This window comes from Spermophilus citellus (genome assembly GCF_964194105.1).
Source record: "Spermophilus citellus genome assembly, chromosome: 9".
Taxonomy (NCBI): Eukaryota; Metazoa; Chordata; class Mammalia; order Rodentia; family Sciuridae; genus Spermophilus; species Spermophilus citellus.
Window position 1 is genome coordinate 74,812,007 of NC_138191.1, and position 13,859 is coordinate 74,825,865.

The following is a 13,859-nucleotide window of genomic DNA, read 5'->3' on the forward strand; positions in this document are numbered from 1 at the left end:
GGTAGAAGGAAAATTGGATTTCATTTTGGTTTCTAATTTGTTTTGCATAAACATTTTTGACTCTGTTTAAAAAAATATTGTAAAGATAATCCATATTCATGGGAAGAAAGAGTATAGTGAGAAAAGGTATAAACTGAAAAATTATTTCACCCCTTTTGACCCTCATTTTTATTTTCTAGTGGTAATCACTATAAATTGTTTCTTGTATATCCTTTCAGAAATTTCCAGTGTGTATAATCATGTTTGCATCTACACTTCTTTCTTTCTCTCTCCCTCTCTTTTATTTTGGGTATAGGGGCTTGAACCCAGGGGTGCTTAACCACTGAGCCACATCCCTAGCCCTTTTAAAAAATTTTTAATTTGACCCAGGATGTTGTTAAATTGCTTAGGGTCTCACTAAATTGCTAAGGCTGACTTTGAACTTGTGAGCCTCCTGCTTCAGCCTCCTGAACTGCATGTGCCACCGTGCCCATCTGTCCTCTTTTTATAAAAAACTATTGGTCCTCTAAATGACTTTACCATATGCCCTTGCTTTTAAAAAAAATTCCATTCAGTGAATATTTGACAATTTATATTAGTTAGTATTTTCCTGGTCCTTTCCATTTTCCCATCTTAATTTTCTGTCTAATAAATTGGATGTGAAAAAGAGGGTAGTTTTTTAGGTTTATGCTTGTTAGACAGTATAATAGATGCAAAAAGCTTTTGTGTATGCATAAAATGCAATGAAAATATTGGTTTCTATTATGATTAATTCAGATGTAAATTGTTTTATATATTTTTTCTGCTTCAATAAGGGAACCTGTGGATCTTTTTTACTAGCTTTTTTTGGACAGTAATTTGTTTTCCAGCTCTTTGGTTTTTAGTTTTGCTAGTACAGGCAATGTTATAGTGAAAAGCCTTCAGTACATATTTTTGCATACTTGCATGAGCTAAATGAAAAGATATGTACATTTTCAAACTTGATGCATATTACAGATTACCTTCTTAAAAGGTTTATATTAATTTTTACATATCCATCAGTCAGCTCTGAGTACTTATTTCCTCACATCCTTGACAATGATATTCATTAGAAGAGTTTTTGATATTTATCAATCTGATTTGTTTTTTTTAAAGAATGGCTGAAATCGAGTGAGCAAGTTTGAATTTCATTGTCCATTTTTAATGCTTTTGATATGAAATGCTTGTTCTTATCCTTTCCTCTTTTTAAAAATTAGTTTGTTCATTTTTTTCTTAATAAACTATAATTGAGAAAATTATAATTTTGAGTTTTTCATTTGCTAGGATTTTAATGGTATTTTTGACATATGGAGTTTTATATTTTTATGTGATCAAAAATTGTTGTCTTTTCCTTATTGGATTCTAGGATGAAAATTCACTTTAATTAAAAGATATCATATAGTTCCTTTTTATTTGACAGAGGCAAGAACATTTATCTTATTCTCAAAATTGTCATTATATGTAGTATAAGCACAAGAAGGAGTGTGCTCACTTAGATACACTATTAACTGACCCTAGTCTCTGTTTACCTCCTATATAATGGATTCTTAAGACACTAACTCTTGAGTTATAGTGTACGATTTTGCTAGAACCCCTGATATCATTTTTAGTTAATCTTTTTTTAAGTGTTGAATTATTTCTCATTTTCTAGTAGTTCATTGGGCTTATTATGTATTTTCTTATGTATATTTTAAACTGCTTTGTATAGTATGTTTTAGTCTTATCCTCAGTGTCTCACAAGGAAGCAATCAAGAGTGAAACAAATATTATTTAACCTAAAGTAGCTAATTTTCTCTATTCTGTGAAGAGGTTAAGGGCATTTTCTTTGATTCTAAACAATTTAATCTTTTACAAATAGGGATCTTATAGAATTTCAGAAATTGAGAGTAACTGTGTTGGTTCAATATTTGATTAAATTCCTTGAAGATTTTTTCCTCTTAAACTGAATGGTCTTTTTGTATTTGTTATGGTATGAAAGGCCTGTCTTTAGAGAAATGGTTTATTGACTGTTTCTTGTTTCTAAGCCTGACATTCTTTCTTCAGGCATTTCTATGTTATACCTAAAGAAAAATAATTCTGTAAATCCATGGCTTACTTCGACTCATAAAAATCATATATTTGTTTTAATACTTTAGGTGTGTACATCCCGATTCTGGTTTAATTATCGACATGTTGCAAATACTCTTTCTGTTTACAGAAGTGTCAAGAGGCTAGGTATTCCTGACAGGTAAGAAGTCTTAATTAATTTTGAACTTCAGTGAAGATAACCCTTAGATGACTTGTTACTATACTTTGTGTTTCTTTTGAAAGAGGTAAAGAAACCTTATTTGAATTGTTTTTGTTCTTGTTAGAACAAACCTTTATGTGTAAAGCAGATGTTACTTAAGATATTAATGACATATTACATAAAAGAACAATCAAAATACAGCTTAAAAACTAGATAAAGTACAATTATTTATTGTTATATATTTACTAAATGCTTAGGATTTTTAATTGCAGGTAACAGGGCAATTCTGAATGATTTAGGAGAAAAGGGACTGTTGATAATATATTGATTAGTTCAGTTCCTGGGAAGGCCGTAACCTTAAAAAGTCAGAAACAAGAAAGACTAGATAGCAGAAAAGATATAGCTAGAAATCTTGACATAAAACCAGTCTGGTGACAAACAGTTTGGCTGCAAATTGAGGAAGGCTAGAATTGACTACAGCATGGCTGCTCCTTTTGCCTTTGGAAACTTAATGTTGATGCTGCCTCCTTCTACCAGAATCCAACCTTTACTGTTCCAACTTTGTGCTATCTCTAGATTTTACTGGGTAAGATAAGAAGAGTAACTGGTAGGAGTATGTGGCATTATTGGTTTTTATGGGCTGTCTCTTCTATGAAGATTAATAAAGTGGGGGCATTTCCTAGTTACAGGGAGGGAGTTCAGGTACTAGGCAGTACCCCACACCTCCACCGGGATCATGTCCTCTGCATTTGGTTTACCTTTGGTAAATTTGTTTTTTTTTTTTAATTAATTTTATTTTTTTTATTGGTTGTTCACAACATTACAAAGCTCTTGACATATCATATTTCATACATTAGATTGAAGTGGGTTATGAACCCCCAATTTTACCCCAAATGCAGATTGCAGAATCACGTCAGTTACACATCCACAATTTTACATAATGCCCTATTAGTAATTGTTGTATTCTGCTACCTTTCCTATCCCCTACTATCCCCCCTCCCCTCCCCTCCCATCTTCTCTCTCTACCCCATCTACTGTAATTCATTTCTCTCCTTGTTTATTTTCCCATTCCCCTCACAACCTCTTATATGTAATTTTGTATAGCAATGAGGGTCTCCCTTCATTTCCATGCAATTTCCCTTTTCTCTCCCTTTCCCTCCCATCTCATGTCTCTGTTTAATGTTAATCTTTTCTTCCTGCTCTTCCTCCCTGCTCTGTTCATAGTTGCTCTCATTATATCAAAGAAGACATTTGGTATTTGTTTTTTAGGGATTGGCTAGCTTCACTAAGCATAATCTGCTCTAGTGCCATCCATTTCCCTACAAATTCTATGATTTTGTCATTTTTTATTGCTGCATAGTACTCCATTGTGTATAGATGCCACATTTTTTTAATCCATTCATCTATTGAAGGACATCTGGGTTGGTTCCACAGTCTAGCTATTGTGAATTGTGCTGCTATGAACATCGATGTGGCAGTATCCCTGTAGCATGCTCTTTTAAGGTCTTCAGGGAATAGTCCGAGAAGGGCAATAGCAGGGTCAAATGGTGGTTCCATTGCCAGCTTTCCCAGGAATCTCCAAACTGCTTTCCAAATTGGCCGCACCAATTTGCAGTCCCACCAGCAATGTAGAAGAGTACCTTTTTCTCCACATCCTCGCCAGCACTTCTTGTTGTTTGACTTCATAGTGGCTGCCAATCTTACTGGAGTGAGATGGTATCTTAGGGTGGTTTTGATTTGCATTTCTCTGACTGCTAGAGATGGTGAGCATTTTTTCATGTACTTGTTGATTGATTGTATATCCTCCTCTGAGAAGTGTCTGTTCAGGTCCTTGGCCCATTTGTTGATTGGGTTATTTGTTATCTGGTACTGGTACCAAAACAGGTGGGTGGACCAATAGTATAGAATAGAGGACACAGAGACTAATCCACAAAGTTACAACTATCTTATATTTGATAAAGGGGCTAAAAGCATGCAATGGAGGAAGGATAGCATCTTCAACAAATGGTGTTGGGAAAACTGGAAATTCATATGCATCAAAATGAAACTGAATCCCTTTCTCTCGCCATGCACAAAAGTTAACTCAAAATGGATCAAGGAGCTTGATATCAAATCAGAGACTCTGTGTCTGATAGAAGAAAAAGTTGGCTCCGATCTACATATTGTGGGGTCGGGCTCCAAATTCCTTAATAGGACACCCATAGCACAAGAGTTAATAACAAGAATCAACAAATGGGACTTCCTTAAACTGAAAAGTTTTTTCTCAGCAAAAGAAACAATAAGAGAGGTAAATAGGGAGCCTACATCCTGGGAACAAATTTTTACTCCTCACACTTCAGATAGAGCCCTAATATCCAGAGTATACAAAGAACTCAAAAAATTAGACAATAAGGTAAATTTGTTTTTGATAGTAACAAAGCAGTAATAGCAAGAAACTGTAGTCAATTGAGTTGTTTATTTGATTTATTTAGTACCTGTGTAGAAAGAGCTTTTGTAGTGAGATTGAGTTTGAAATCTGGCTTTAGATGATTTTGATTACATCACTTCACATACTAAGCCTATTTTCTCATCTTTTACCTGGTGCTGATAGTTCCTTCTTTGCAGAATTCAAGTTCTTGCTATTAAAAAAAAATGGAGGTATGAATAAAATGCTGCTGGAGCAGAAGGCAAGCAGTATATGACTCAGGAAACGAAGCTATACTACATTCTGTGTAAACAGATCATTTAATCCTGAGAAACCAACAAAACTATAATTTGATTATTGTGATTCATTTGGAAGTTAAGGCAACTCGTCTTAAGTTTGGAAACTTAAAAAATTAAAACTTTTAAAAAATTACATTAAATTAAGTCTGAGAAAGAGATTGACTTGTTGTATAACATATACAGGTATAATTCTTGTCATTTGTCAATTGGTTCTTCTAATAGGTCTATATGCTTAGTCCTTTGATTTTTTTTATATCTTTATTTATTTATTTTTATGAGCTGCTGAGGATTGAACCCAATGCCTCACATATGCTAGACAAGTGCTCCACCACTGAGCCACAATCCCAGCCCTAGTCCTTTTTTTTTTTTTTATTTTTAGTTGTAGATGGATACAATGCCTTTATTTATTTATTTATTTTATGTGGTACTGAGAATCGAACCCAGTGCCTTACACATGATAGGCAAGTGCTCTATCCCTGAGCCACAATCTCAACTCTAGGCCTTTGATTTTTAACTGCTGTTGCTTCTCTGCCATATTTATTCCTCTGGGGAATCACTATGAGTGATAGTAGTGGAACAACTGTAATTTTTACTTTGGTAAACAAATTTTCAGCTGTTCTGGGAATTAATTATTAGGATACATTTCAACAGAATAAGATTTGGAAGATATTTTTAAAAATAGAAAATAGCAATAGAATGTATTTTGTATTTTATTCATAGTAGGTTTGTCCCTAGGCTTCTGAAGAATTTTCTTTAAAGACTTAATTCTGTGCCAGGTGATTGCTTGTCTATATCTCTGTTTATGAAGTGTTTGTTCTGGAGGTGAATTGGGAATTTAAACTACTTTTTATTTAATAAATAGAAGTCAATAGAGCCAGGTGTTGTGGTGTACACCTGCAATTCCTAACCACTGGGTGGCTGAGACAGGAAGATTCCAAGTTCAAAACCAGCCTAAGCAATTTAGCAACTTAGTGAGACTCTGTCTCAAACATAAAAAAATATAAAAAGGGCTGGGGATATGTCTCAGTGGTTTAGTGACCCTGGGTTCAATCCTTGGTATCAAACAAACAAACAAAAAGAAGTCAATAGAAAATATTCTGTTTTGCTTTTGGCCTGTTATGGTAATTGTTCCTGTCATTGGTAACTGTGATCTAACTCCTACCTGGAATGAGTGTAAAAATAATAATTAAGTGTTGGTCATAAAGTAACAAATTTTTGTGAAATAACCGTTTGAAAATATAGTATCATTAAGGACAGTTTTTACATTTAAAACTTGAATTTCAAAATACATGAATTCATTTTATATGTTATACAACATTTCAAATTAAAATGGTATTGTCATAACTTCTGTTCTAATACCAGAAATGATTCTGAGGGAAATGATTAGTTACTATATTAATAAAAATTGTGATGAGTAGTGTTCTGGTTCGTTTTTAAAGGAGCAGTTTGTCTTTGTCTTGAGATGTAAAGTAGTTGTATTTAGATTTTCCATATGGTTTAATTAAGAAATTTGTTCATGTTATAAATAATTTACTAAAATGCATGACATAGATGATTGTCATTTGCTTTGAGAGTTTGCACCAATTCTGTAGGTCCTATTTGAAAGACTACAGAGGTTATATACCTACTCTTGTTCTGATTTCTCTCTAGTCTTCTGTTTGTATTTCACATATTTCTACCCTGCTAAGTTCTTTCTCATGCCTGAATAATTATCTGTAGTTCATGGCTATCCCAAGCTGTTTTATTTGTATTTTTTATTTATATAAGACAAGGGAATGCATTCTTATTACACATATAGAGCACAATTTTTCCTATCTCCAGTTGTATACAAAGTGTATTCACACCAATTCGTGTCTTCATACCTGTATTTTGGATGATAATGATCATCACATTCCACCATCATTAATAACCCCATGCCCCCTCCCTTCCCCTCCAACTCCTCTGCCTATCTAGAATTCATCTAATCCTCACATGCTCCCCCTCCCTACCCCACTATGAGTTAGCCTCCTTATATCAAAGAAAACATTCAGCATTTTTTTTTTTTTGGTTTGACTAACTTGACTTAGCATCATCTTCTCTAACTCCATCCATTTACCTGCAAATGCCAATTTTATTCTCTTTTAATGCTGAGTAATATTCCATTGTGTATATATGCCACATTTTTAAATCCATTCATCTATTGAAGGACATCTAGGTGGGTTCCACAGTTTAGCTATTGTGAATTGTGCTGATATAAACATTGATGTGGCTGTGTCCCTGTAGTATGCTGTTTTTAAGTCCTTTGGATATAGACCGGGGAGATGACCATACTTCCAAAAGCACTATACAGATTTAATGTAATTCCGATCAAAATTCCAATGACATTCCTCATAGAAATAGAAAAAGCAATCATGAAATTCATCTGGAAAAATAAGAGACCCAGAATAGCTAAAGCAGTCCTTAGCACGAAGAGTGAAGCAGGTGGCATCACTATACCAGACCTTAAACCGTACTACAGAGCAGTAGTAATAACAAAAACAGCATGGTATTGGCAGCAAAACAGACTGATAGACCAGTGGTACAGAATAGAGGACACAGAGACTAACCGCAAAGCTATAATTATATTAGACAAAGGTGCCAAAAACATGCATTGGAGAAAAGATAGCCTCTTCAACAAATGGTGCTAGGAAAACTGGAAATCCATATGCAACAAAATGAAATTAAACCCCAATCTCTCACCATGTACAAAACTCAAAATGGATCAGGGACTTAGGAATAAAACCAGAGACCCTGCATCAAATAGAAGAAAAAGTAGGCCCTAATCTCCATAATGTGGGATTAGGCCCCAACTTCCTTAATAAGACTCCTGTGGCACAAGAATTAAAATCAAGAATCAATAAATGGGAAGGACTCAAACTAAAAAGTTTCTTCTCAGCAAAAGAAACAATCTGCGAGGTGAATAGAGAACCTACATCTTGGGAGCAAATATTTAGAGCACTAATCTCTAGTGTATATAAAGAACTCAAAAAGTTAAACACCAAAAAAACAAATCTATAAATGGGCCAACGACCTGAACAGACACTTCTCAGAAGAGGATATACAATCAATCAACAAATATATGAAAAAATGCTCATCATCTCTAGCAATCAGAGAAATGCAAATCAAAACTACTCGTAAGATATCATCTCACTCCAGTCAGAATGGCAGCTATTATGAAGACAGACAACAATAAGTGTTGGTGAGGATGTGGGGAGAAAGACACTCATACACTGCCGGTGGACTGCAAATTGGTGCAGCCAATATGAAAAGAAATATGGAGATTTCTTGGAAAATTGGGAATGGAATCACCAACCTGTTTTAATTCTGAATCACTTGTGGTGCATATTGAAAATACAAAGTTCTTAGCCCCCTCTGGAGATTTGAGAGATTCTAATCCGTTAAATTTTCAGTGTGGCCCATACAAAGCTTGGTGTTTGGTTCTGATGAACACCCAGATTTGGGGAGCACTATTTGGAGGTTGATGACCAGCATATCATTGAGGACTTCTTCTTCTGCCCAAAGGAGTCCAAGCCACCGTAAACCTTATATCTCAAATAATTAACAAATAATAAAACACACTCAGAAATATATTTACAGACAGCGAAGCCCCTAATTGATCTAGTCCACGCTGGTTCTCGAACTAGACAAAGAGAAAACGCTTCTGGTGGTTTATTTAAGGGGGAACATCAAAGGCAGGGATAAGGTTTCAGGGGCAGAATCTTGCGCCCTGATGTCTTTTGCAGTCAGCAGGTTGATTGACATCTTGGCAAGTCACACCTGTCTCAGGTGCTGTGTGGACCAAGGCAGAGTGGAAAGAGATTTACACTGTCCCTGGGCAGTTGACTAGAGGAAATGTCAACTGTCCATTCCCAGACACCAGATGTCTCTATCCATGAGGCATCCATGCGCAGTGACCCACATGCAACCCATGGATGGCTTTTGACAGAGCAGAGCTTTAATTTTTACCTGATCTGCTAAATTTACTTTACTCATACATAATTTGTGACTCTTATAAAAGCATTTCCTGACTCCCTTATTTGCTTCTACAGGTGTAAATGTTTATTTTAACATGGGTATTCTAAGTATTTTATGTCTTCCTCATTAGGTTGTAAACTCTGAAGGGAACAAGAATTGTGTTTCTTTTCCTCTGTGTTAGAGATCAGACTCAGGGCCTTGGACACACTAGGCAGGCTACACTTGCAGTCCCCAAGGATTGTGTTTTATTTCATTTTGTATTTCTAGCATCTACTATAGGGTCTGATACACAAGTAAGTGCTCAACAGAAGTTGCATAAAAAATATATGACTTTGAAACATTTTATCACTTATACATAGCAAACACAAGCTTTCATTTTAAAATTAAAAATACTTATTAGTTTGGTTTTCAGAAAATGTTTGTCTGATATTAATGACATTAATAAAGGGCTGGGGTTGTGGCTCAGTACTGGAACACTCGCCTCGCACATGTGAGGCACTGGGTTTGAACCTCAGCGCCACATAAAAATAAAATAAAGGTATTGTGTCCAACTACAACTAAAAGATAAAAAAGACATTAATAAATATGTTGCCAGAATTTTACATTATTATTTGAAAATATTTACTCAGGGAAAAGAGATATTAATAGTGTCATTGGTCAATGAGTCCCATGGTTCTTATCTTCCCAAAAGAAAGATTTCTGTTGAGAGACACAAATAGAAAAAGCAAAGAGTTTATTTAGCCAAAAGGAAATATGCTCCAGAGAGTACGGAGTAGGCAGTTTTATGAGAGGGGTAGCTTCCTATGTTTTGAGTTGTGGGCTTTTATGGCCTTCTTGGGCTCTTCCCATCCCAAAGATTATTTATTTGGGATGGTTATAGCCTTCCTGCTTAAGTTTAATGTGCCTGCCCCCGAACTTGGCCATATTGGCAGTTTCCCAAGGTTAGAGTATATCCATTTCCTTCAGATGGACAGGGAGCTATCTTGACTGTAAGGATCTGGTTTTGGGCAGTGTAATGGCAAGCTGAGTGCCATGGGGTGGAGCCTGAATTTCCTTTCCCTACCTCCCTTGCTCAAGTCTGTCTAGCTGCCTAACAAAAGTTCTGTGGGTAAGTGAAAATACCCACTTGTAAAACCCTCATAAGTACTTTATAGCTTGACTATAATAATATCTAAGTTCCATGCAGGAGTTGTGTCTTCCACATGGTGCCCACATTTGCTTTCTGTAACCATACCCAGTGCTTGGAGATTTTGTTTTTATTTGTCCGATTTTAGCTTCCTGAAATGTTTCATTATATTTAGGCAATTTTTCTGCTCTCAAATAATTGTTTTGACTGAAATCCTGGTTTAGCTACCTCAAGTGTGCTTACTATGATTAAGATAAGAGAAAAAGGGCGTTAAGCAGGGAATAGGTTCTAAAATCTGTATGTGAAGCAAAAATTGAGCCAAAATACCTCAGAAAAACCTTTTGAATAGCAGATAAATTATAGTATAAGTATTGTGTTTTATAAAGTATAACAGCCAGTTTTTCCTCTAGTGTTTGAATAGATTACTATTTTTATTTTGAGCACTGGATAAAGTGGTTTACTTATGAGTAGGGCTGTGTTATATGAAAAATATACATATCTTTAACTCTAGAATTAAGGTGCTCATGCTGTGAAAGGGACATGAGCTTTAAGGCTGGCTTAGGGAACAGATTTATAGCGCCCATATCATGTTTACTCTGGGAAATAAATGCATTTTAGTAGTAGGTTCAGAGAGATTTTAAAAACTTTTTTGTTTAACAGCTTAGGGAATGAAATTTAAGTTCATGGAGTAAAATATGTACATAATTTTTCTGAAAACATGATTTAGCTCTACTGTGAGTTGGGGGATATGAGTTTATATAATTATCACTGTTTGATGACTTGTCTGTTTCTATCATTAACTCTGATAGCTTTTCTTAACCTACCTAACACTATTTTTTTCCCATATTTCATACTTAAATCATTATACAAGACTAATTTTCCTAATTTAAACCTTTAATTCTTCATTTTCCTTTATTTTGAAACTATTAGTCTTTACAGAATAAGGTTTAAATTTTTTTCCTGCTACCCAAAAATATTTTTACAATCTCATTCCAAATCTAACACTCAGATCATTTCAATTGCCTAGGCTTCAGCCAATTCCTACTTGTCAGTGCTTGTATTAGCCTATTTAATTGCCTTAACTGGTCTTTCACCTACAATTTTTTCCTTCTTCCCTCTTTTCTGGTTTTCTGATGTCTGTATGCAATCCATGCATTTCCTAAAACTTTCTTGGTCCTTCTTGCATAATAATAAATAATTATTTATTTATATATATCTCTCTTATGGCATTTTTCTTAAATATGTTGATCTGTTTTCTTCAAGACAGGATGTAATACAGTGTTTACATTCCTTAGAATGCATTCTTTGCTATATTGTGCAGAATGTAGTGAATGAATGCATAGTGTGCTAGAGACTCTTAGCTAATTGGAACCTCATTAGTCTAGACTGGAAAGGAAACATTTATCAATACTGTTTATGTTCTTATGTTTCTCAAATCCCGCAGAGCTAAAAGTGCTCTGTAGTCAATTTCATAAACTATTCTATAACTCTTATTTTAGGAATCCATGGGAAGGACAGTTTCACTAGGACATTTCAAACTGGTTTCTTTTACCAGATAGAAGTTCATAAGAGTCTTGCCTAAGCAAGTTAACTTCAACCTTATTTATTCCCTACCTTGCTGCCACTTAAGTTTCCACTGGATGCACTTTTTCCTTTTCATCCCTTGTCCCATTTAACATTTTTCATAAGTGTAGGAGCTATGTAGACAGTCTAGTGATTTCTAGTAATGTTTCTGTAAGTTGAAAAAGAAAAAAAAATCACTATTTGCCTGTTATTATTGCTGATTTTTAAATCATACTGGCAATATGAATTGCCTGTTGTTCTTTAGCTGCTGTGGATTTGACCTTTTCTAGGGTACAGCATTAATAAGATATTTTAGCACTCTTATAGTATGATTTCTTTCTTTTTTCTTTCTGGTACCAGGGATTAAACCTGGGGGTGCTAAACCACTGAGCCACATCCTCAGACCTTTTTAAAATTTTATTTTGAGACAGGGTCTCATGAACTTGCTCAAGGCTTCACTAATTTGCGGAGGCTGGCTTTGAACTTAGAATCCTCCCGCCTCAGTCTCCCAAGTTGCTGGGATTACAGGGTGTGCACCACTGAGCCCAGCATGTAATTTCTTATTATAATAGCGTGGAGAAGGGCATTGCTATTATGGATGGTAGTAAATGCTTGTGGCTTTCTCTCCAATAAGGACAGTCAAAACGGATCTCTAATTCTGGCTTCCTTCCCATTTCCTGCAATACACATTTACTACCCACCATAATTCAGAGACGATGTCAGAGATTTTATAATGAATTATTTAGTGTATTCTTTGAAATCTTTATAATAGCCTTTTCCCAATGTAGATATTAAAAAAAATGGTGGCTTAGGATGATTAAATGACTTGCTTAAGATTCATTAAATATATGTTACAGAGCAAGGGCCTGCTGCTGAGCTGAGGCAGCTGTGTTGGTCTTTGGTTACTGGTTCTTGCAGTCATACCAGAAAGATTTAAGACATGTTGCCCAGAGTAGTGGACATGAATTATGAGAAGGAATAATAAAGTGGAAAAAGGGGGACACTCTTAAGGGAGAGAGTGGGTCCTAGAGAGGAGAAGGATGGCATGTCCCTCTTGGCTACCAGTTTTATTGGGGGTCCCTGGGAAGTTTCCAAAGAATTCAACCCAGGTCCACCTCTTGACTTTTGACTAATAGTAGGATTGTGTCAGACTTTTCAAGTCCTCACTGTGTATGCTAAAGATCCAAGGCAATTCTGGGTCACTAGCTCACTCTGACTGTTCTAATTGAAACTTTTTCTTAACCAATTTTATGATTAGGGGATTTTTTTTCATAATTATCTTTTTTTTGGTTTTGGAATCTGCTCTGTATAGAGGTCATAGCTGGGGGTGTATGGGGGAATGGAGGATGGACAGGTAATTTGTGTTCTTATTGGTAGGGAAGAGGCTTTGAGGCTGCATTTCTCTTGGAGATAACAGGTTGTTTACTGAGGAATGTAACATATCCTATGGGCTTAAGCTAGGTAGGGCTGCAGGTAAATTGCTTTTTAGAAGAGAGTATGCAGGTTCATCGTAGTGGGCCTAGTTGATAGAATTATTCCTTTAACTTCACGTTTGCACCACTCATATCTATGTTACCTATCAATAGCATTGAGAAAAAACTAGAGTGAGAATTTGAATACAGGTCTAACTTTATAGACAGAACATTTCTATTATAATCACATATCTCTTCCTTAAGAAATTATAGTAATTAATATTTATAGAACATTCACAATTACAGAATTCTTTTAATATACATTATTTCATTTTATTTTTATGACAATCTATAGATATTAGTATAATTAAACATATTCAGGATTTAAATACCTAATTAATCCAAAGTTGAATTAGAGAAAGGGGAATGAAGGGAAGGGAGGAGGAATGGGAATACAAAAGGTAGTAGAATGAACTGGGCATTATTTTCCTATATGCATATATGAATACATGTCCGGTGTAATTCCACATCATGTACAACCAGAAGAATGGGAAATTATACTCCATATATGTATAATATGTCAATATACATTATATCATGAATACTATCATGAATAACTAATAAAAACAAATTTAATAAAAACAAATTTAAAAAGATACCTAATTAAATTCTAAAAGGCATATCTACATGTTGGATATAGTAACTGGGGGTTGTGAAAATAGTTAATATTAATTAAGTAATTATGAGGAATTCCTCCCTAATTTTCTTATTTTTCCATAGTTTTTACTGTTGTATAAATCTTCATTATTTCATGCTTATGTACTTCATGCTGCAGTTC

The 13,859-nt window shown here is 34.9% G+C and overlaps 1 protein-coding gene across 1 annotated transcript in view; it reads left to right on the plus strand.

Moving 5' to 3' along the window:
- Window positions 1–13,859, plus strand: part of PIGK (phosphatidylinositol glycan anchor biosynthesis class K) — a 141,922-nt gene that overhangs the window by 8,557 nt on the left and 119,506 nt on the right. The window contains exon 3 of the mRNA XM_081305669.1: window positions 2,133–2,224. Coding sequence (XP_081161795.1) covers window positions 2,133–2,224 — 92 coding nt within the window. The remainder of the gene's footprint in view (window positions 1–2,132; window positions 2,225–13,859) is intronic.